Genomic DNA, 25,330 nt, shown 5'->3' with positions numbered 1-25,330 from the left:
CACATCACAGTAAAAATTAAACCACAACTAACTTTTTGTGCCTCAGTTACTAATATTGAGTTTGGCCACCCCTGACAATAGATCAGTGTGTTCAGACTTGGTGGCATACTGTCTACCAGCTTGTTGATGGTGTCAGTGGGCAGGATGTCCCACTCTTCAGTCAAATCCTAAAGTCAGAATTGGTTTCACCTGGTAACTGGGACTCAGTATGTAATCATTCCACCTGGTCAAAGTGATTACTGATGTGTAGAAATAGAAATAAAAAGAGGAATGTGTCTGAAAACAAAAATTATTCCAAGTTTTTGGGCAACAGTGTATATTGTTAACTTACATTCATGCATATCCTACAGAAAATGGTACTGAATCTTTTTTTAGCAATGACTTTTGTTAAGCGTTATAGTTTCTGCATTTTAGTTGTTTCGCTCCAATGCTAGGTTATATGCCAGGACATGAGGAGAAATCAAGAATGTGTCGGAGTGGTTTCCTCATTTTGGTCCCCAATTCAAAGTTTTTGAGAGGCACTGCTTTTCTATTAGGCTTCTATTATTTTGTTCTACCTATTATGAGCATGGAAATTCATCAGATCTCCGTCTATGATCTTCCTGTGGGTAAGGCCTGACGACAAATGGCAGAGTGCATCTCTCATTATTGTTAACCAAGTGGCTAGTGTTCTTAATGAGCACTATTAAAGGTAAAGTGTCATTACCACAGCACTTTGTCTATTCATTACAAGCATCAATGTCTATTGATGTCTGTCTTCATCTAATCATAGAACTCTTCTGCAAGCACTTCTCTTCATCTGTAACCTCTGCCTCACATAACAGCAGATTAATGTCAAATGACTCCCTTTTTGCCACATTCAGTTTTTTCTATTGTACCCCAATGGTCATAAAGCACCATAACTGCCAGAGAGGTTGAAGAGATGGAGATACAGGCCCATGGTAATACATTCAGCTGGTTTACATACAGTTCTGATGCAACTTTTGCTAGAATGTGAGTAAAGAACTGTCGTAAAAATAGCATGCAGTAAAGTAAAGTCATCTTTATCAAATGAATGCATAACAACCTAAAATTATGCATCTATGTATGTGAGTTAATTCTGGTTTCCTATTGTGGCATACAGTAATGGTGTTAAATTTTCCATGAATGTTTGAACCACATTGTCTAGCTCAAACAGCTCAAACAGGTGCACCAAAGCTTTTAAATATAGTCTGTTACAGCCAGTGTGGCACATCCCATCTATTAACAATGAGACAAGTAATGCATGAAACACTGCTGATGGCAATATTGGTCATTCTGTTGGTCAATCAATCCACCTTTTGGATGTAGAAATATCTCTGCACTGACGATAATTGTTCCCAGAGGATTTATTGTGTTAACTCTGATAAACCCTTCCTTCTGCTCCTTTTCATCATAAGGTCAAAATTTTCATTTGTCCTACACCTTCAAAACTAATGACACTCTCAGTAGTCTCACCCCTACTTTGTGTTTAGCAGTTATGTTTTGTTGTTGTTGTTCTATTTTATTATTGAAAATACAAAAAGAAATATGTGTACATGCATCATTTTCAATACTGAAACCAGAACATAAAATCGACAACACAAATTATAAAAATGAATAACCAAAGTGTACACGTTTACATAAATATTACACATAAACAAAAGCATACAAACAATGGAAAATGAAACAAAAATGAACTGTTTTTTTTTTTTTTCTTTTTTCTCCAAGACAAACTAATTTGGCTTTTCCCAATAAACACGGACAAACACCCATCCATCCATCATCTGTACACCACTTAATCCTCACTAGGGTTATGAGGGGCTGGAGCCTATCCCAGCTGACTCAGGGTGAAGGCAGGGGACACCCTGGACAGGTAACCAGTCTATCACAGGGCTACACTTAGAGACAAACAACCAAGCACACTCACATTCACACCTACAGACAATTTAGAATCACCAATTAACCTCAGCATGTTTCTGGACTGTGGGAATTCTTGTGTTGCAAACACATGGGCCAGATGTGGCCATCGACCAGGCCGGGGACGTCTGGCACCGTGTAGTTCCTATAGCACCTTCTTTTTTTTTGTATTCTTCATATGGGATGGAAATAAAGTAACGCTGGTTCAGCACGTCGATCAAAGGTCTGTAGGTATAAAGCAGGAAGCCCTCCACAATGAGGATGTGAGTCTCCTCCTCCTCCTCCTCGTGGTCAGACTCTGGGACAATCTCAGTATCCAGGGTGCTATTAACGCCATAAGACTTCTCAAACTTCAGCCATGCGTAGATCGTACTCACCATGGCATCCATGTCCAGAGCAGTAATGACATCATACTGCTTAAAGCCATCTTCAGCAACTTCAATCTGATCTTGGGGCTTGAAGAAGTCATTCTGATGGACCACAGTTGGGCAGGTTCTTGATCGGTCAGTTGGTGAGGGTTGTTTTCCAGAGAGAATCCACGCTGCACAGGGAGAACATGCAAACTCCACACAGAAAGGTCCCAGATCCTAACTGGGGATCCTCTAGCTGTGAGGTGACGGTGCTAACCACTGATCCACTGTGCAGTCCTTTGCATTAAAAAAAAAAAAAAAATTAATATGTGTTTTGATTGAAATTTACAAACTGTTTCCATCTGTTCACATGTTAAACTATGACTGCAGAAAAAGATAAACAAACTTAAACTCGGAAACATCAGCATGTTGGGGCTAAAGTTGAACATGTTAGTACATGCACATTGCTTTTTAGAGGAAAAAAACACAATCTCGAGCGGTGCAAGTGCTCCTGTTTTCCTGTGATAGTTTGTATTTTACCCTGTAGCATTTGGTTTGCATCGATCCTTAATGGATTCGGACTGCTTCACTACCATTAAGTCTGATTCACCAGATGTAGACTTCAGGTATAAGTCAGCTATGAATGCTGCACAATTCATGTGGCTTCTTCTGCCTTCCAGATGCCTGCATCGCAGTGTTTTCTAAATCCCCTTCACTTGATAAAACGACAACTGCCTATGAGCAGCATCCTACGTAATGAAAAGGGCAGGGCAGCCATTTTAGTGACAATGCTCACTTTACTGCACTTTCGCAGGGGCACCTTTGCTGGGCTTAGCACTGCGAATGGTCTAAAGAACTACAAAGAGCAAGAACATTTCTTCCCCTCTGCAGCAAAATGATAATAAGATGTAGCCGAACTGTTCTCAAGCACTGACACCTCTGCTCCACATCAAAATCCTGAAGATTAATTACTTTACAGACTAACGTCATTTTATTTGGCTGATGTTACTGTACAGTCAAGAAGTGATTCACAGCTCTGCATGGACCATGCTGATGTGGGACAGAGGAGAAGAGCTTCCTTCTACAGCTATGTTGGGCACCCCATGGGAAAAAATGAATTCATCGCCTTTGTTCACGGTAACACTTAAATCTGAAACTCTGTGACCTCATTAGCTATTATTTTTCAAATGTTGAATAATTTACAGTGTTATGAAGGCGTGGTGCTATTTGTTATAAAGATATCTAAAGTGAATTGTAGATCTTTGTCGGGTAGAAACAGATATTTACAATTCAAAGTAAAATTCCAATTTAATCCTGACCTCACAACGCTAGATGCAAATTTAGAAAACCTTTGATTATTTTCAGCTAAGAACAGAAAACAGGTGCCGCTAACCAGACATTTTAATGTTGCTTGTTCATTTTTAAGGTAATTAATACATCAGATGGCCTAAATCATCTGTTGTTATACCCTCACTACATTTTTGTAAGTATATAAACAACAATTTTTCCAAGACTGATTGAGTCAACTTGCAGTTTTAACACAGCAGATAGAATTATATTTTGTTTGGGTGGGTTTTGGAAATGTATTAGGGGAAATGTAATTTGAGCCTTCTCATCATTCACTTCACTACCCCTACATCAGATACAACATATACAAATATGTGATTATTAAGAGAGTCTAACCATCATTTCTGAAGCTCTGGATTCTCGTTGCTGTTGCTCTTCAACCTTGGGTGCTCATTTGTCCCCCATGCCCTCAGCATATTACATGCATCCTCTAATGAAGCAGGAATGGAATTACTGTTTGTTGTATCAGCAGGGGTCTGAGGACTGTCCTGCATAATTGGGATATAAGTGGAATAGATATGTGAATATGAATAAATAAACCCAATGTAATTAATGAGGACCAATGATTCGACTGCTGATAATTAACTCTGCCGTGTTTTTCAATTTGCATGATTAAGATGTTAGTTAACGTTATGTTGTACCCACACGTTACAGGTTGTTCATTCTCAAAATGTCAACATATCAGAATTCTCAACACTGCACTCAATTATCTTCAGGAGCTTTAAAACTATCAGCTAAATCAATTAACTTTAATCTGCAACCAATTAAAGTGTGACTTTTAGGAATGCTAATGTGCCACATGTTGTACTTATATCTTGGCTTGCTCAAACACACACGTCAAACTAAAATTTCTCAGTGACTTCAAGTGCGGGGGATTGCTTGTACATTTTGCATATTGTCTGAACAGGAGTGTTTAAGCGGGAGGGGTATTTTTTGCTTATTTTTCTCACACTCAACTCAAATTTAAGTTTGATTTTTATGCTGCGTTTTTATGATTCAAAAGAGGTCAGAAGTGATTTGCATATTTTGACATTTTAAACAATTCACAGTAACTCTAAAAAGGATTTTAAAAAACTGCCTGAAATCAGCTACAGTATTTTTGAAGGAGCCGAAAGGAAGGAACAGGCTGGGGTACTCAATTGTGCTGCTAATATTATACTGTCAAATGGAGAGGGCAGCACTTGACAATCAAGAACAATGATTATTTCCAAGCCTTTCATGTCTAGCCACCACATGGCTATTGAGTTAAGCACATTTACTGATACGCTTTTTTAATGTTGGATTGGCCAAATACAAGCGAGAAAGGTGGAAGAAGAGGAACAAGGAGAAGACAGTTTGATCAGTTTCGTTGCAGAGCTCTTTCCCACCACCTGCCTTTCACAGGTCACCCGAACATCTGAACTGCATGGTAACTCATTGGTGCTGTCATGGTAACCTTCGTATTTCCAAACATTGGTGGGACATGTTTGTGGCTGGAGGGGAACCACAAGAGTTTCAATCTCCCAATCACCTGGCAAATCCTGAGGGAGGACGTGAATGTAGCAGTGATCCCAATGGTCCCACTGCCTTTAAAGCTGCAGTGTGAGATTTTTGAGACAGTAAAGCAACGCCTGATGAGTTTGATCAATTGCACGTGTGTCCGTTCCTGTGTGTGGAACGGACCTCCGATGTGTGCAGCAATGTCCGTTTTTTTGTTTTTTTTTAAAGTTTCAACACAACCCATGATTATTACAAAACAGATTCAAAGGCATTTTCTCAGACCCACCATCTCTGTAGCTTAAGCCCAAGGGTATTTTTTTGAAATTTTCAGCAACAGCTCAACAACTGTCGGGTCAAAATGAACAACCTTTGACTCTATTGATAAGAAACACTTGGAAGGATTTTGAAATAAAATACATTCTCTCTGTCACTGTCAGCAGTCCAGAGTGAGATAGGAAAACTCCGATCTAATGAAAAATGAAAATTAGGGAGTAAGTAGCATTTTGACAGTAAGAAGATGACTGGACTTTAAAAACTCTCATCTGCAGCTCTACCGCATTTTATGCACTTGTTTGATGCAACCCTCTAAATATAGTTGCATTTAATAACAGATATGGCCAGGTTGGAAAGTTTTAAGGACTGATGAAGGCTTTGTCCAAAACCACAGAGACATTTTGAAAAACTAAAATTTCCCTCTATGTCTGGACCTCCCATCCACTTGCAAGGTCATTAAAACTGAGATGTTTTTCAAATGCTTTGGAAGATGCAGATTTTAAAAAAATGGTTTGTGTGTATCTGCATGCACATGGAAAACAGAGAGTTTGGGAAACTCTGTCATACCTCAGTTTGTATGTGCCCATCATTGTTTAACATAATGAGCATGACTGAAACAACTGCAATGACAACAGTGAATGTATACTGCCTGCTTTATGTTTGGTTAGCACTGGCAGCTGCAAGTTTACAACTTAACTTGGCATTGCTGCAGCACTTCACTGGCACACAGACACCTCTGCTGTTCCTAGTATGACTTGGTCCACAGCATCCTCAGTTTAAAGTCTACAGATGTGATGAAATGACAGTCTACTGTGGTATGTGATGTATCATTGATGTTGACTGGAACAGCACGGCTCTGAAAAAGTTTGCAGTAGTTCTTTATTTTTTTTTCTGTGAACACACATATTTTGTAAAATGATGGTCATGTGGACAGACTTTGTTTTTCAAACAGAGGAGGAAAGTATTAGTCTAGAGAAAAAAAGTAAAGCATTGAAAAACACACGGCTGGAGACAGATTGTGGTTTTGATTCAAAGGAATGAGTGTGGGCCTTCGGTTGGTATCGTTGGCCTGGACACATTTTGTAACATTAAAACAATATAATGCTATTTTTGTATTTGTATTCATAGTAGAACTGCAACATTTAGTTAATTATTATCTTAGTCAAATGAACAAAATCTCCTTTTTTCATTTGTTCACAATGACTATTTACTACATTTTTCTGTATATGTTAAAAACTGACTATCTTTGGGTTTTGGATTATTTGTCCTCCATGAGATATAAATGCCACCTTGCATCATTTACTAATTTTCTGACATTATCAGACAAAAGAGATGAGTGATTAATTGGTGGAAAATAACAGTCAGATTTTTAGATAATAACACAATTGTAAGTTCCAGCATATAAAACTTTTTAAAACTTGGGTTTCGGAGTGCTCCTTGGTGAAATGAAAACAGGTGGACCAATTTGGACTTAGCTACATATTAATGTATGGTAAAGCCAAATGTGCCACAATTAAAAATAGAAAAGAAGGATTTTTATTTTAGTCAAACGAGTCGAATGCTTCTTCAAGCGAGGAGTTTAAGTATCTCAGGATCTTGTTCTGAGTGACTGGAAAATGGAGCACAAGGTGGACAGACAGCTTGGTGCGGCGTCAGCAGTAATGCGAGCACTGTACCAGACCATCGTGGTGAAGAGAGAGCTGAGCCGCAAGGCGAAGCTCTCTATTTACCAGTCCATCTACTAGTGTTGTAGTCGAGACCATCTAAACCGAGACCAAGACATGGCCGAGACCACAGTGTATCGAGACCAAGACAAGACCAAGACTTTGAGGGGTCGAGCCCGAGTCAAGACTGAGACCAAGACAAAGCGAGACCAAGTCAAGACTGAGACCATACCAAATTTATCTTAATCATTTTATTCAACACTTATCCAATGTAGTTTTAAGGCAAGTGTGAGGTTGCTGTAATACTCTTGTCTTGCTTGCTGCCATAGCAAACAAACATTCAGTACGGAATGTATCTAACAAACAGTCAATACTGCAATTTTATCTTAAATATTAAATGACCACACCAGTTAATTTTCTTACTTCAACACTGGCATTACAATCATTTTCAGAAAGAGGATAGGTGTGCATTTTTTTTCTTTTAAGTACACCCAGTGTGGGAAAGATTGTGTGATTGAACAAGCCATAGAAGAGGGAACTCACAGCGCTCAAAATTGTGTTGTACATATATTTAGTTTAATTTATATAGAAGTTACACATTTATTCTGCAATTGTGTGTTTTAATTCTAAGAATTGGCACTTTAAGTATTTTTTCAGTTTTGTTATACTGTAATAGATTTTGTAAAAGGATATTTGTCATGGTAGTAAACACTCCATTGCAAGCATGCCTACAGCTATGTTTAATCATCTAAACCAGTGGTTCTCAAAACTTTTTCTGTCAGGCCCCCCTTCGAAGGCCAAAAATCTTTTGTGGTGCTACCAACTTTCTTCACTGATCGCACCAGCTAATGATCTGGTCTCCCCACTCCCTTATTTTGGATCAGCATTGCCACAGCTATTAATGCACCATGCAGCTGATGAATAGCTGTTTTTGCATCACTTAGTTATGATGCAATGATCTTCAGAGATACAAGACTAGACATTTGTAAAATGTTTTAATCTTAAAATATATTTATTTTGTCACCAATCCTCTTCTAATACCAGTCATCAACTGGACACAGGCTAAACAATTGCTGGAAATGCCCATGGGTAGATGCTACATTTTACCAATGTTCCCTAAACGCCTCACATGCTGCTCCGGTAGATGGTACATTTTACCGATGTTCCCTAAACGCCTCACATGCTGCTCCGGTAAATACTACATTTTACCGATGTTCCCTAAACGCCTCACATGCTGCTCCGGTAGATGGTACATTTTACCGATGTTCCCTAAACGCCTCACATGCTGCTCCAGTTGATGCTACCAGGTGTCTACAGTGCAGCTCCTCTGACACGTGAGCGACCAAACATTAGTTGGAAAACAGTGGAAAGTGCGTTCTACACTAATTTGCCCAAGTTGAAAAGTTTTCTGAACGAACTTTTCTACGAACTGAGCGCATTTTAAACATCAATATTACTGTCCGTCATTATAGAAAAACTGTGCTCACTGTTAACATGTGAATCGAGGGGCGCCACACACTGTGAGAAACACTGACAGCTCTAAGGAGCATGGCTGTAATCCAGATTGTCCGGCAGACCAGCGTCATCTTTTTCGTCATGTCTTTACTCGTCAATTGATGATGAACAGAGATTTCTTTTTCATTTTTGTCTTTTTCATTTTTGTTGTCAGTACTTCTTAAATTTACGCTCTGATCACAAATTAGTCACGGAAAAAAAGGGTTGTCAACGAAAAGTTTTTGTTTAAGTTTCTGTTGACAAAATTAGTACTGCTTTATGCTTCCTCTTCAAGTGTCGACAAAGGTTTGATGGTGGTCCCAGCCGCCTCAGTGAGCATTGTGTTGCAGAATTTGCATATAGCGCTGTGTTTTCTTTTTGACGTCGATTTACAGATAAGTTCTTTGTGGTTAGAAAAGCCAATCTTTATTACAGCAGAGTTTGCTAACATCTTTCCCAGGGAGCAGACTCCTTCTCCCGCATTTTCTGTAGTGGAGTGCCTGTGAAGAGGGGCGGGGTGGAGTGACAGGCCACAGCCCGTGAAAAAAATCCAAATTAAAAATCTGTTAAATTATTGGTTACATTCGAAGCGAGAAGTTTTGCATCCAATAACAACAAAGCTATGACTAAACAAAAGAAACAGTTCAGAGGCAGCGTAGTGCGGTCTTGCAGCCGTGGTCTCGGCTGGTCTCGCAGTAAAATCCCGAGTCCTCTGTGGCCGAGACCGAGACAATACCGAGTAAAAATGCGGTCGAGTCCAAGACAAGACCAAGATCTTCAAAAAGTGGTCTCGAGACCAGTCTCAAGACCAAGACCGATCTCGAGTACTACAACACTACCATCTACGTCCCAACCCTCAACTATGATCATGAGCTTTGGGTCGTGACCGAAATAACGAGATCGCTGATACAAGTGGCCGAAATGAGATTCCGCCACAGGATGGCTGGGCTAAGCCTTAGAGATAGGGTGAGGAGCTCGGACATCTGGAGGGAGCTTGGAGTAAAGCCGCTGTTCCTGTGCGCCGAAAGGAACCAGTTGAGGTAGTATGGACATCTGATTCGGATGCCTTCCAAACACGTCCACCTGGGAGGAGACCCCGGGGCAGACCCAGAACCAACCGGAAGGATTATATCTCTTGACTGGCCTGGGAATGCCTTGGGATCCCCCAGAAAGAGCTGAAAAGCATCACTGGGGGGAGGGAAGTCTGGAATGAGCTGCTCCGTCTGCTGCCTCTGCGCCCCGACCCTGGATAAGCGTAAGAAAATGGATGGATGGAAGTGGAATGAAACCAGCACTTGGATGATTATCTGGACATGTGCATATAGATCACAAAGGAGGATTCTGAACTGTGACTGCAGTGCACAGTTTCTTGGCATTACAATAGGCAAGATACGAGGAGCTGTAGGCTTTGTTTGAGGGGTTGGAAAGATATGAAGAGGAATAGCTTACTTTTTTTTTCTAAAATGAAAAATAACAGGCCTTAAAAGGGTTTTTAACCTCTAGGTTTCTGAGAACACTCATCATTTTCACAATGACTAACGGTCGCTGGTCAGAAACACGCAACATGCGCCCGTTTTTCTTGTTATGACATTTTCCCTTGGGCATTTTTCCAAAGAGGAAAATATTTCACAGCATTTGCCATGGATGAGCTCGGCCAGTCATGAGCCAATTGTAGCTGTCAAGATGAAGCTTGTGGCCACACAGTGGGGGGGGGGCTTCCTAGCAATGGCAGTAATAAAGTCTAGTAAAGCAAAGTAAAGAAAGAACATCAAGCTACAAGCGTAGTTTACAGTTTATGGTTATCTCGACCGCAGGCTGGACACTGTTTCAAGGTGGACTGCTCATCAAGATGAGTAATAGGTGTTGAGTCAGAAACTTGGCCAAATTAGTCGGGGCGACAGCAGCGGTGCTGGGACGCAAAAATTTGTCTGCTTTAACAGGCTCATATACTTGGAACTGAGAATACCCCAGTGTGACTGTCCATAAGAGTGGGCAAGCGTGTGCTTTAGATGATTGGACTGTGAAGAAATAACACAAGGAAATCTAAATCAAGCAACAAACTCTCCTATACTAACAGTCCCTGTGGTGGTGACTTGTTGTGTGGAGCCTCAGATGTACAACTCTGTTTCACATACTGCAACAACTCTGTGATTAATACCACTGACAAAGCAGTAACTAATGATCGATTGAGGATGCTTGGGTTCTAAAGACCATTTCCCCTTCACTTACTTTGCCTTTTTCAAAGCCATCTGATATTTTTGATCACTGGCAGGAGCCATGTTAGTGGAATTAATCACTAATTTAAAGCTGGAACCTTCTCATTTGCACAAAACTCTGTTCACAGGAGGAGATTTTGAATGATTAGTTGTTTCAGATTCACCTGATGTCAATGGCTCTTTTACCCTACCTTTTAAAGAACGTGCTCTGAATAGCAACAATGCTGATTTTATGACAGTGTGTATTCTTGTATTACGCATGAATTAGAACTTGTGCTTTGAAGCTTGGCACTTACTGCGTTGTGTTAGGCGATGCATATATGACACAGAGAAAGGAAGATTAAACCGCCTCTAATAAATATGCACCCTCAGTTACTGTAATGTGCTTTTTGGCTTTTTATTTACTTTAACATTTAGAGTGAATTTTAATGAACAGCCTTTCCTGAGCAGTCATTTTTTATGCATCTATCTCCATCCACACATACCCGATGTGTCCGTCAATGAAATCTTCATTCATATCGAGGAAGAGAAACATGGCTCAACATTTACAGCCTAATGCATTATGCAGCGGAAGCTTTTAAAAAAGATGATTGGAGAATTCCCTTCTGAAATGCAGCTGCAACATCAAAGCATGAGTGGGAGGAAAATTAAATGGTACAGAAATAAATAATGGTAGACTTGATGTCTTTGCTAATTGGGATCTCTGGCACTTGGGTCAAAAGGCCTCCACCAGGCAAAGCGTGAGAGGAACAACTGTGTTGCGTTAAGGTGGTAAGGTACAATAACACGTTGTGCTTCAGACAAGCGCTTTCCACCAACACTTGTTATCACCACATATGCCTGCTGGAGCCCATTCTAAGGCCTGGGTGATGGGAATGTGACATTTTCAATGGGACAAAGGGATTCCTGGGCAGTGTTTAGCAATCAGTAGAGTTTCACAAAGAGATTCTCACATTTGCAAAAAGAATTAAATAAAAATAAAATGTTGAAAGATAAATATAAAGCCAAATGTGTCAGACAGCACACTGGCCTTCCTTTTTCTCTGTACTAATAACGGCTTCTCCCCACCAAAGGCCTGGCTGGCTGCTGCCAAGCCGCCACACAAACACTAGAGGGCTCTCTCCGTGGACAGCAACGTGGGCCCTCTACTGTCACTCACTGTCTTCATCAGACCTGTGTAACCTGTGTAACACTGTTCATCCCCACAGTCTCAGCTTTATTCTCATTTTATTTTTTCATGAATTCCCTTTCAAGTGTCAAGATTTCATAGAAATCCAGCCACTGAGCAGTTAGTGTCAGTGCGAGGAAATGAGCTAAACCTGTACGGACGGAGCACTTCTTCCACTGTGCCAACAGGGCCACAGTGCGCATGTGAGTGCGTGTCCATCTGTTCAATGCTTAGCCCTATCAAATGACAGTGTAAATGAGCAGCCTCGGCTTCGTATCACTGCTCGCCTGGCCTATTTCATTTCTCCATTAACCGACAGAAGCGAGGGCCAACTCATGCGCCGTTGCCTCAACAAAAATGGAGAGTTCGAAAAACAAACAAACAAACAAAAAAACACAACAAAAACAAAGAAACAGAAATAAAGTCAAAATGCAGCAATAAGAACATTTTAGCTGCACACACCTCTTGCAGCATCTAGAGCTGTAGCTGGCAGTGTGAGAGGATAACCTTTGCGCGTCCGTGCCTGGGCACAGCGGCACGCATTCATTTGTGCGCCTGTTGACCCGGCTCCTCATCAACCCAATGAGCGCAGTGGAGGGGAGGCTCTCTTCGCCACCGTGCTTCTCTCCTCCATCTCCTCCTCACTTTTCCAGTCGGCCAGCAAGCCTGTCGGAGCTCCAACTACAACCCCAACACTGTCACTCCGCAATGACAAACTGTACGAAGGATTCCTAGCCTCTCGCCTCTCCGCGTTCTATAAATTTTCCCATCGCCTCGAATGAAACGCGCTGGACTTTTTGGCGTATTTTGAAGGGGAGAAAAACCAAATTAACGCTAAAATAATGCAGCAGCGGAAAAGGACGCAAGTCTCACTAGTAAGTAGAGCCCGCCACCGTGATAACTAAACCTAACAGGTATGTGTGTTGTGCAGCGCTGCTGTGCGGACAGCTCGAACAGGACTTCTCACAGCCTCTTTCTCCATCGCGGGGCTTCAGTGCATTTATCCGGCGCATTTACAGGAGCGAGGTGACGCGGAGCGACAGAGTAAGTCTCCACAAAGGTCTGCAACTTAGGCTGCCTTTTTAATTCACATTGCACTTGCCTCTGTTGCGGTAGAAGTCGCTCCTGTGCTGCCCGTATATGCTGGACTGCTTGTGCGCTCCGGTGGCACGTTTGATGCACTAAGACGGGCTGGTTGGAAACCTTGTCTCGCCAAAGGGTAAAACTTCAGAGAGGGCGAATCTGGGGGATCGGGCTACGTCCTGCAGACACTTGCAGAGGCGTAACGGCAAGTAGCAGCTCAAACTTTGTGGCTTTTCTCCTTCTCCTCCTCGGTGACGAGACGCTGCGGAGCGCGGTGCTCCTGCGTGCCGCCGCTACATTGGACAGCTCTTCCGCTGCCGGCGCTCGGTGTGCGGCAGCGCTGTCTGGACGGAGCTGTCCTTCCCCGGTGGTGCTGAAAGCGCTTACCCAGTCACACACCGCACTGACTGAAAAAGCTAAAGAAAGGAGGAGAGCTCACAATTACATGTCGGGTATTTAGAGCTAAATTTTATATTGACTATAATCTAAAACAGGTGGGCTATCTGTCATCCTCTTACTCTACCTCTGGAGATATTTGTCCATTTTTTTATTGACCCGGTCCTGCATCTTTTAGTCTCCATGTCGGTGTCATTGTAACTCGAATCCCTCCGCACTTTATATTACAGTTGACTTCAGGTGGAATTCATCTTATTGTCCTTGGAAATGTTCTGCTATAATCAGGAGACACCGTGTAGTAAAAGTTACCAGAAGTGACCCTGTGCTGAAAACATCCGTCCTGTGCTCTCATAGCATGTCTACCTGCGACAGTTGAAGCTGAAGACCATTCAAGCCAGCCCTTTGTGTCTGCTTTACCACTTTGCTGTTGAGTTTTGTGGCCCGTCAGACTGAGCTGGCTGAACACTTGTAAAGCCCTAAACTGCTGTGATTAAAGGGCAAAATTTACATGAGTTTCCATCTTTTTATTACATGTTCCAGTGGTGTCACTCTAATTTTTGGGTTTGTTTGTCTTATTACAGTTTTTCTGTTTAAAAAACAACAACAACAACAACTTTATGTTCAGGCTTATCAGAAAACAGCAGTTCCAGTGTAACATCACATATTTAATTAAATGAACAAATACGCCTCTAAATACCTTAGCAATTATCTCATCTGGATTACTTTGATATCAGTGAGCTGCAGCGCTGTTGACATGGCTCACCTGCAGCCAGCCTCTTTATCTAAACCTGCCAGTGTTGCATGCATGCATGCGCGAATGTCTGAGGAATTTGATTGCAGCCTGTGACAATATTTAACCCAAAAGGTTTTGTCAAAACATTAATCGTAAGGAACATGTAATTTCTCAAAATCTTTCCAAGATAATCCCCAGAACAACAGATTAAAGCGAGGCAATCTGATAGTGTGGGCTGAACAACCTCAGAGAATGGGCATAGCCATTTGTTGTTCAGTTGTAGCAGGATAATATTAAAACAAGATTGGAATAGAGGGTCACGGCTGCTTCAGATAGATCATCTGTAATGATGAAGTGACATCTTGACTTCATATCCTAAAAGAAAGGAGAATTCCCTTCCCTTTTCATCTTTTTTCTTGCCTTGGAAACTGAATTATCTTCTATCTCTCATTCTGGATGTCTCGGCTGATTCGTTCAAATGTTTATTTGACTCTGTTTTGTTGTTCCTATCTCCCTTTTTCTACCCCAGCTCCTGACAACTTCTCACAACACCAAGAGACAACTAACAAACTGTGATTGCTTCCTTATAGGTCTCCCCCTCGGAATAACGCCAAATGGATGCTGCGCTGAGAGCCTCACCCCCTCACCAACTGCTATGGAAGTATGCCAAGCCATGCAAGTGACCTTTATCACACCATGAATGCAAGCTCTGCCGTTCAAAGAGGACACAAGTAACCTTTTCTTGTTATCTAAGAAGGAGCTGTTGATCTGAAGAGAGGAGGGGGAAACAAGACACAGAGAGAAAAGAGTCTCATAAAACAAACAAACAAACAAACAAAACACACAAAAGGACAGGATGCCAAAGCGGTTCGAGGAGATGCTTTTGGATCTGTGGATGTCCTTGCTGCTGGTGTGGATTACTTGTGTTCCCTGCATGTCTATGACTCCGATCATAGGCCAGTCCAAAAGTACACAAACTGGTGGGTCCGCAGTGGTGGCGAGCGGTCTTGGCGAAGGACAAAGATTACTGAGCCGCGCCAAGAGAGGATGGGTTTGGAATCAAATGTTTGTGCTGGAGGAATTTTCTGGACCAGATCCAATTCTAGTTGGCAGGGTGAGTGCTGTGATTGTCAGCATTATATTAAGCTCGCTTATCGTGTGGAAACATTAATTCGGCCATTTGAATGCTCCTTCCATTTTTTTGTTCTTCCCATGGGCGGTGGGAGGGTATTGGTTGTCGAGGGGAAACAGAGATATGGGGACAAGAGAGAGGACGGCGGGCAGAGAGGGGGGCTCACAAAATGCTTATGGAAATAATTAAACTCCCATTAACTAATGCTTGCACATATTTCTGGTTTTGCATTTGGACATCCTTGAAATCCAAGATTCTGTGTTAGTCTGTAGCAGCAAACACAGCTTGTTTTGCCACTGTTACTTTAGCCCAGATGCATGAGAAGCATATCGCCTTCTTTGTTCCTCTTATTTAATCTTTCTCTTTGCCAAGGCATGGGTTTAGGACTGTGCGTAAGGTGGATAAGAACGGACTATTTCAGTGATGTTAGATTTTCCATCGCAGCTCTGTAATGAACAGAACTGTGGGCTAATCCTGCGGCTGAGGGCCACCTGCTCCCTGGCCTGTGTGGAAGTGTCAGGCAGGTTTCAGGGGAGCAGAGGGCTGCTGGCCAGCCCGGCCAAAGCAGCTTGTTCACAGCTCATTGCTGGGATTCACCTGGGGAGAGTCAGCCTGGCAGCCACGCTCACATCCCTCCGAATATCACCCAGCCACTCTGGCATGGGCAGGAATACAGGCCATCAAGCATAATATTTGATCTTGTTTGGTAATAGCTTTTGCAAACAGTTTATCAGTGCCTAATATTTGATAATTGCTCGCTATGCCTTTCTTGTTTATGACATATTGCCGTTGTAGCGCAGTGAAAGATTTTTTTCAACCCCTCAGACATGGCAGCTGAAGCTACAAATCTGATTCCATTCTTGTTATACAAGAAAAATAAGTTACTTGTGGTCTAAGTGAAGTCTTTTAATTTCACTCCCTCTTGTTTTTCTTTTTCTTTTTTTTTGTTCTTCCATCCTGAGCATTGTCATATGGCTGCATCAATTAAACATTTGCCACCATGCGAGATTTGCACCTGTGTTTTCTAAATACCATACGAACACAAAAATGCTGTTAAGTGATGCATTAATTTTTCAAGCGAGTCAATTAGGCAGCCTCTGCTGGATTTGACAATGACTGCTCATCAGAATGCTGAAACAAACAGGCGCTCACCGGGGCCACAGTGACCGTATGTGAGAGTAGAATTTAAAGGTTAGGGCACAACTGTGAGATAACTGCGCATCAAACAAACAACACATCACCCAGCAAATTGTTACATATTCATTGATATTTAACCTAATAACATTTTTTTTTAAAGAACAATAAAAAGGGCAAAAAAGAAAGCAGCATTCAATGAAGGCAAATGAGTGGATAACACAGCTATGATTTTAAATCCGGCTTGCACTTACTCTTGCTTTGGAGCCGGTGCCGTGTGCCCCTGGCCATACTGTGAAATATTCTGCAGATTTTTAGCAGAGGAGTGGTGGCCCAAAATTAAGTTATGTTCCCAGTCGTGAAGATGCGTTCTCTCAAGGCCCGAGCAAATGCTTTGCAAACTTGACTGTAGGATAGGTTAGTCATAGGGATAAGCATCTTCCCGTTGAAGGACAGAGTTAGGATTTTGCGCGGGATAGGGGGGCGTCTCTGGGCGAAGAAGAACGCGGCTAGCCTTTCGCAAGGCGATGATGATGGGTGGCGTTCACTGCAAGGTTAAGTACTCATGAGTATGCCTGGCAGAGCCAAGATAAGTCTTATGTTCGACCAAGATGGCACTGCATTGGTTTAAGACTATAAATCTCTCTCCCTCTCAAACCCTCTGTCTCCTTTTCTTCCCCTTTCTCTGTGATTCTCACGCTTAATTAAAAAATGAATTAAGTGGGTGGGAGGTGTGATTCAAATGGGTCATACAGCTCTCTGTGTATTTTGCACAATTTTCTCTGCTGCGTGTGAGGCCGCCTGTGTCTGTGGTTGTCGGCCGATTATCAAGGAAGTCCAGGCCAAGATTCTTTCCATCCCATAGTTTTTTATTGCCGGTGCACTCTGAGGTTTAAATGATGCTTGCATCCCCAATCTCTGTCTGTGACCAACCGGACTCCCCTCAGAAACACTAACACTGGGAATGAGAGCAAGGGAGAGATTGTGCCATCGATTTTTAATAGTGTGTCATCCATGGTGTTTTCTCTCAGCACAGACTATTAGCATAAATGCAGGGAAGAAGGGGGGAGGAGGGTGAGGTGGAGACGGAGGTGTGGAAGAGTGAGAAGGACGGCATAAGGCGTGACAGCCCCCTTCCCTTTTGCTGTTCTTCTTCAGCGCATCGTTTCTTGACATTGTGATTCAGTGAGCGGCGCGTTCGTCAGCCCCCGTCAGTCGTGTTGGCGTCGGGGAGGCAGACATGCAGTACCTGTTAAAGTGAAGCAGGGGAGACAGCTGTGAAAGCTTGTTGCTCGGCTGTAGCTTAAAACGAACACAGCGTTGGAAGGGATTTTAGGATTACTCATCATGAGCCAGGGACAGTTCAGAAATATCCTGTCATTAAGAATAGAAATAGGCAAATGGAGCGTGAAGGTAGATACGCTTCGCTCATATGGACTGAGCTCAGGGACGCACGTTTGCTCATTGTTGACAATGAGTGGGAGATACCAAGACCACTTAAGCAAATAAAGCAGAGGGTAATTTTAGGAAAAGCAGCTCTTGATTTACCATTACACTACCACAATAGAAAAGCATAGCTTAGGTTTCAAAAATAAATTAGGAGTTGTGGAGTACGTAAAGTGGGTGTCTTGTTGAAGACCTTTCTGTATTTTGGCATGAGGTCTTTCCAAACTGTCAGTCATTTTTCCCATGTTTTTGCCTCTTCAGTCAAAGCTATTTCAATTATTCAAACATACAACAAAGTAACTCAATTACACCAGGCCATTAAAGGCAAAACATTGTCTCAGAACAAAAGACAAACAGTGAACAAATTGCTGTATTTACACCAAAGAGATATCTGAATGTGTTTGCTTTGAGTGTGAGACAGATTGATGGCAGTTCGGGCTGAAATATCTCACAGTCTCAGATGTAACTTTTCCAGACTCCGTTACTTCCAGGCGATCATTTAGCAGACGGTGTGTTAGGACTGCTAATGATGGATTCCACAGCTTAGAGCAGATGTGGAAAATTGACTGATCCCTCATCCTATTGTCCAACACTTTTATCCAACACGGCATTGTATGTGTTTTTGCACAAAGAGAATTGATAATCAAACATTAATATTCATCAATTCCAGCTGAACTGCTAGATTGCCAGGACTGACTGTGATACAGAAATAAAAAAAGGCTTTGATTATTGATTCAGCAAAGAAAAGGGATATGTCCGTACAAAAAAAAAAAAAAACCTTTCTCTTTTTTCGTGTATGTTCTTGCAGAAGGTAACACAAGCTTTATTCTTCCAAACTAGCTGTTTGACAGGATTCCCAACAAGAGGGACCACAATAGTATCAGATTGGTGCTGTAATCTAAGTCTGCTGGGCGTTTTGCTGGAAGCAAAAGTGATATTCTGTAGCTCTGTTCCCCCCAAAATTGAAGACCCTTCCCATGTACTGACTTGTTTGAAATGGTTCAAACTTTCTTCCTTGTTTTCCCCTTAAGACGTACATTCAGGTGAAAGTGATACAAAAGAAAATCACAGCCTGAATTTACTGGTTCACTGTGTTCCCTAGAAAAGAAGGGGCCACTAGTAAGTCTTTATTTATTTGCTGAATTGTGTAGCTGATAAAGTGAAAATTCCATGGTTCTCTATGATGTAAGCAGAGACTACAGTCACTTTGTGTTTTTGTATCATCTGTTTACCACCTCCATCTGGACCCCAATGCTCCATCTTTATCTCAGATAGTTTTCCAAATTCAATTCAGACCGGTACAACATGTAGGACATCAGTCTATAAATACTGATGCAAGCTACTTCTGCTCAGCTGGATTGCCTCTCTGTGTCTCTGTCCCCCACCTCCACCTCCCTCTTTCTCTCTCTGACGGGGTGATTATGGAGAGAGTGACTCTTGAGCCCAAGTAAGCTTGCCTCCAGGGCTGATGGGGTGTGGTACAATGACATTGTTAAAATTTCTCCAAGTGTTTGGCTGTGACGATGTGAAGCAGTGAGGCAAAGCTAAGGCGAGATTGAGTGCTGAATGCAGCTGCCAGGGCAGGCCGAGACGCTGTGGTCCTGCTGGAGGCCCTACTGTTGCTGGTTTAGCTGGTTTACAACAGATCTAAGGTTGATCCCCCTGCTCGACTGAGTGCTGCTGATTCGGCCTGTGATTAACGAGGATCGCCCACCTTTATCTGCATTTGCCCTGGCCCCAGCAGCTCAGCAGATATCTGGCTATGCCTTTGATTGATGGATGAGAAGTGGGAGTTAATGAGAATATTAGCCGAATTATTGCTAGTGATTGATAGCCATTATGACACATGAATTATAAGCATTGAGTCAGATATAATAAATTCTGAAACATAGCCCAAATTAGACACAGGTTCCAGTGCCATAGTGAGAGGGTTGAATCGAAAAGCTGTCATTAAATCCAGGAAAGGAAAGCCCGTCAATGTTTGTTGGACTTCATTCCATTCCATTTGGTTTCCCACACCCACAACAGCTCCTGGAATACAGCTCTGTAATCTCTCTTCAGGCAGCACCACACAGATCTGTATTGAGCTGCAGTCTAGCAGCAGCTCCTCTGTCTCTCAGCCCTTAGATCTCCATTCTCAACTCATGTGTAATTTAGAAAAAACAAAACAACAACAATGTGCTAACACCCCTCCCATCCTCTGTCCTCCCCAGCTCTGTTGCCGTGCTCCTCTCTTTCCCGGAGGCCCACCTGTACAGTATATCACTAACACCAGCAGGGCCATTATATCAATGGGCCATGGTCACAGTCTCCCTCTTCCTTTCCAGTCTCTCTCTGTCTGTCCCTCTCGGTCTGTAATAAAACACTGGGCCCAGCGGTGGCTCTGATAGAGCTGTGGGATCACATTAGTGCTGCCCTCGAAGAGCTTGACAGGTTGTCTATGGCTTTGTATTGTCGTCCTGGTTCCCATTAAGAGGCTGCGTATGTGCATGTGTGTGTCCTACCGTACTCCATTCGAGAGTGTTGAGACCGACCGAAATGAGATGAGCGGACGCAGGCTTGGATGTAGTATATTTAGACACGAGGGTTATGTGTGCAACAGTAAATACAGCGTGTCCATGAAGCTTTATAGCTAGTGTATCTTTGCAAACATTTGCTGAGGTGTCAGAGTGGTCATATTTATGAAAGATTTCTCTCTAAACTGCACTATATGTGCTTTGAGCAGAAATTGCAGGCTGAAATCTGTGATGTTTCAGATTTACAGTTGACCTCATCCTTGCTGGCATTATTACTTCTCCTGTATACTGACATTGCTTGTATCTTAAATGTTATTGCCAAGTTCTTTTATTTTTACCAGCCTGTCAGTGATCATTTAGTAGAAGCACTGTAGTGCTCACTTCCATTTCACCATTGGCAGATGTGTCATTTTTAAAATATCACTCATTCTGCTTTCCTCTTTATGTCTTTGTACACACACCCACACTGACAAACACTGAGCTCACAATGTCCTGTCTTTCCTCTCACATGCTCTCAGTGACTGCTGTGCATTAAATTGCATACTGTATTATTTTCCGTGTGTATTTTCATAAGGGAGCTGAAATCATGTTTCAGTTCAGTGTATCATAAGGAGGCACATGACGTGTCTCGTCTGCAATCCCTGGAAGCTCTCTTGTGTACATGCATCAGCTGCAATAATAATTTAACAGGAAAGCACATCCATTCACACGGCTTCAGAGTCCCTGAGCAAAATAACAAGCTTGCTGCTATCACTCACATCTGCGGCTCGGCATGATTAAATCCATGTTGTACAGTGATCAGCTCACGCGGGGGCCACTTTCCTGAGCTTCTACATCAGCGCTAATTCATAACAAATGGCTCCTTTATGGTTTCACCTTGGACTGCATCGCCATGATTAGCTTGCTCCCATGTCAGTGTTTGCCAGTCGAATTCTTCCAGTTGAAATCCAGAAAAGCACCATCTTCTCATTAAGTCTAAATCTCACCTGCCCCAGCCTTCTCTTAGCTGCCTTCCCTTCCCCTTCCTCTCATCTCCTCCTGCCTCCCTCACACTCCTTGGCTCACCGGACTAGGCCTGTGTTGGCTGTGTGGAGGAGGAGCGCTTAGTGGGCTAAATCATCTGGCACTCTGCCTTGAACTTTGGTCTAACTAATTTATAGGAATTAAAGTGGTTCACCTTGGCTTGGCTGGTGCATTGTCTTGTCTAAATTAGTTGTCTTTCTTTTCAAAACGGGGGAATTTTGCTTTGTTTGGATTACAGTTTTTTAAAGCATCAAGAGATGCATTTGCAATTTAACAGACTTAAGTCTCGTGGCCTTTGTCTTCTGGTGACATTTAAATGATTACTGATTTCTTAGAGAAAACATCAACGTATAATCATATTTTAAACAGGCAGCGATAGACAACTAAATTAAGACAAGTGAACAGAATGATGTTGGACCTTCTGCTTACTTATGAATCTGGATTGTGTTTTCAAGTCAAAGCATCGGCTAAGCATTAGTAGCAGTAAATGAGGTTAGAATTATTCAAATCTGATTATTCAAATCAAAAGATTATGATTATCTGAAACCTGTTAATTGGCCCTTGCCTCTGACATAGTGTTTGTGGGCATAAGCCACAGCAGCAGCAGCAGCAGTGGCTAAAGATTCCTGCTTCCTGTGCCAGTGTGCTGTTGTGGGCTCGATGTTTGGCTCAACTCCCCAGGCAGCTCCTCTCATATGGATAGATCCCAGTGTATGTGAAATGCTGCAGGCGGCTGCAGGCGGCTTATCCTTGTGCCTCTGCTCCCATACACGTCCCATCATCCAAACTGGGGCTGCCGGAGTAATCTTGTTAAGAATGGATGTTGTTATTGTGAGATTGGATGTGCATTTGGCTTCACGGTTAGCTGGGAGCACACGTGGGCTGGAGTAGGAGAGACAATGGGAAGGGAGTTTTGGATCGGTTGGGGGTGAGTGCCTATTTCTGGAACTTAAAAGATGACAGTCCTCAACCTCTTTCCTCCGCCTCCTTACTTTTCCTCGTCACTTCTTTCCTCCCCCCTTTCCTGCTCACCCACCTCATATAACATAATAACAACAAAGTGGTCTCAGCAAACAGTGGATGTGACATTTACTTCAAGATTGGTGTATTCACCTATAGCAGGTATTAAGATGATGATTATCATCACTGCTGAGCAGAAGGCATAGGGTTTTTCACCTCAATCACCGAGTTCACAACCAAAAAAATAAAACCACATACACAAGGAGAATCAATGACTCAGTCCTTTGCACTCATCTCTCTCTCAATGCAACCACTCCTAAGTCTGGTATCTGGCTGCCAACAGACTGTGGCTCTGACCTTTCTCACAAATGCATTATTTCGATTTAATGATCCCTTCTGAAGAAAGAACAAAAAGATAGCTGAAATATTAGCCAAGGGTAGAGAGTGGGAATGTAAAAAGGGCAGCACCCACACAACCCCCACACTTAATTCTCCAACCTTACTTACATTCTACCTGTGCAGACACTTGTATCCCTCCAATAATCTCTTTTCCTTGTGTTTGTGTCTCTAAGGTGTATGTGATACAGCTAGCCTTATAAATCAACTGACTTCAAGAAAAAAACACGCAGGATGTAACAAGCAGGTGGTGCTGATGGAAACATATGCTTCTTTGTGTGTGTGTGAAACTGACACTTTTTTCCTCCTCCAGTGTTTGATTAAGTCTTCTTTTTTCTGTCAGATCAGAAAGGGGCTGGGATATGGAGGGAAGGGGGGAGGGTTGCATGAAAAATTTAAAACGTTATAATATAAAATCCAGATAAATCACGAATGCTTAATGGGAATCAGGGCCGAGTGTGCAGGATGTTGAAACTGTGCATGTGTTTCAGTGCCGCATGCACCGCGTGTTGACGTTGCCTCTCTCAGCTGCTCTCTGCGCTCTCGATGGCAGCAAAACCAAGTGTTGAGGGACAGTGAATAGTGAATGCCAGAAACATGTGAAAAGCTTTTAGGGGCTAGAGGCCTTCTGTTATTGAAGTCTGGCTAATTGCCTTTATCCGAGCTGCAACTGCTTGTTGTTCTGCTTGTGGAGTGAACATGCACCGATGGTCTATCTGATGAAATATTAACAAACCTTTGCTAACACCCGCTCTTCTCTATTGTGCTTTAATGAAATGCAGAGTTCCAAGAAAAACTTCTACTTTTATGAATAATAGAACATCCAATTAGTGTAACATCATCGCAGATGAGTTTGATGAAAGAGTGGACGAGTGTACTGTTGGAGGAGTGTGAACATTTAGTTAAGTTATCAAAGCACATGTAGCAGCATTGTGCAGGCTGATTGCTTCTGACGTGATGATGACGTCAAACAAGGAGAAACTCTGAAGTGCTTTTTAGAAAGATTAAAAACAAGAATATGCTTTTCAGCAGAACTTGCAGCCAAACTGAAGTTTTAATTCCTTTCTTCGAATTCTTTACCTTTGATGACATTTTAGTTTGGGTTACAATTTTTTTCAGTTTTTCTAAAATGGAGAGAAACACTGCTGTATGTAATTTTCCACACAGTGCCGAAGGTCCAAGTCACCATGGCAGCAGCTGAATAATATCGGAGGCCTACATTTTGATTCATAATGATACAATATGTTGTTTTGACTTTTTCTTTCTTTTTTTTAGTCCCCAAAAGGCGCATATATAGCTGGTTGAATACTTTGCTCCCGAGGCTGGATTACCAACCAGACAAAGTTAGGCATACACCTGGTGTCCCAGAGCCTGGGTTTAATGTACTTTATTTCTTTCTGTAGTTTTATTAATTGCAAACTTGATTGGACAAAGATTATCAACTATCATGGGTCCGCCATCCTCCACCTAGTGTCCACTCTTGTCAAATCTAGTTTGGAGACCCTAATTATTTTAGGTTGTACTGAGCTCATGATTCAAGCTGTCGCACCAACACACAGCCTTTGTCATCTCAGGACACTTCACATCATAAGGCCAGAATCTTACCAAATTGTTTTACATAGAGAAACCCAAGAAATTCAGTTATTTTCTTATAGGAGCTCTTTGGCAGCAGTAGGAAGAAGAAATCTCTTTTTTAACACAAAGAAATCTCCCACAGAACCAAGCTTAGGGAAAGCAGCCATCTGCTTCGATTGGTTGGGCTGAGGGTAAAAGGGAGAGAGAACAGAATAGTATAGAGGAACAGACAATCTATGTTGTTGTTTTAAAGTTGGGTTTTATTAAATTGCCACAGTTGTCCTTTGATTGCATCAAGCATCCCACATTTCAAAGGTTACTATTAAGATTAAGTTTGCATTCCACACAGAAAAGTGAAAGCTGGCAGGCCAGGCTAACTATTTTTGCGATAATAGCACTTTATGAAAAAGACGGCTGTGTAACGATTGTTCTATTTGTGTAACCTCAGCACTCTGTAATTGAATCCTTACACAGAATAACAAATGAAATGCTCAAATGTCAAATAGCAGCTGGGACTGAGAACTCGTAACAATTTCTGCCCACTAGCTGGTTAACTGTGTGTGTGCTCGCTGGAATTAAAGAAAAATTATTTTTACTGTGTGCCTACACAGAATTTGTACTGATCAAATTACATAATAATCAGAACCAAAGATTGACGCCCACTGGAAAATACAATTAGGGCATTAAAGGCCAATGCCAACGGAGAAAAATAAATACAAATTAAATTTCCATTTTTTAAAAATACAGTTTTAGTAATTAAACAAATCACAGAAAACATAGATATAATAGTGATTTCTCATTCACATTTTGCACTTGAAATTATGATAACTGAATGTAAATGCAGAGGTAATCTTGTCACACATACAGCTTTCCATTTTCTAAGCTCAGGTTCACGTGAGGCTTGGAGCCGCCTCGGTGTGCACGGTCTGCAGCGGGTAGGAGGTGGTAGACTGGCACCCTCACAGATCTATCACAGCCCAAAACACACACACACACACACACACACACACACACACACACACACACAC

General features: G+C 42.1%; 1 protein-coding gene and 1 pseudogene across 1 annotated transcript in view; one reads left to right on the top strand and one right to left on the bottom strand.

Annotated features, from left to right (window-relative positions):
* Positions 1-1,965: 1,965 nt before the first annotated feature.
* LOC103356328 (nicotinamide riboside kinase 2 pseudogene) lies at positions 1,966-3,045 on the bottom strand (annotated as a pseudogene).
* An 11,931-nt stretch (positions 3,046-14,976) lies between these two features.
* Positions 14,977-25,330, top strand: part of cdh8 (cadherin 8) — a 97,143-nt gene continuing 86,789 nt past the window's right edge. The window contains exon 1 of the mRNA XM_008280428.1: positions 14,977-15,234. Coding sequence (XP_008278650.1) covers positions 14,977-15,234 — 258 coding nt within the window. The remainder of the gene's footprint in view (positions 15,235-25,330) is intronic.

The sequence above is a fragment of the Stegastes partitus genome, unplaced genomic scaffold (assembly GCF_000690725.1).
Source record: "Stegastes partitus isolate 25-593 unplaced genomic scaffold, Stegastes_partitus-1.0.2 Scaffold193, whole genome shotgun sequence".
Taxonomy (NCBI): Eukaryota; Metazoa; Chordata; class Actinopteri; family Pomacentridae; genus Stegastes; species Stegastes partitus.
This window is presented reverse-complemented; position numbering and strand designations above follow the sequence as displayed.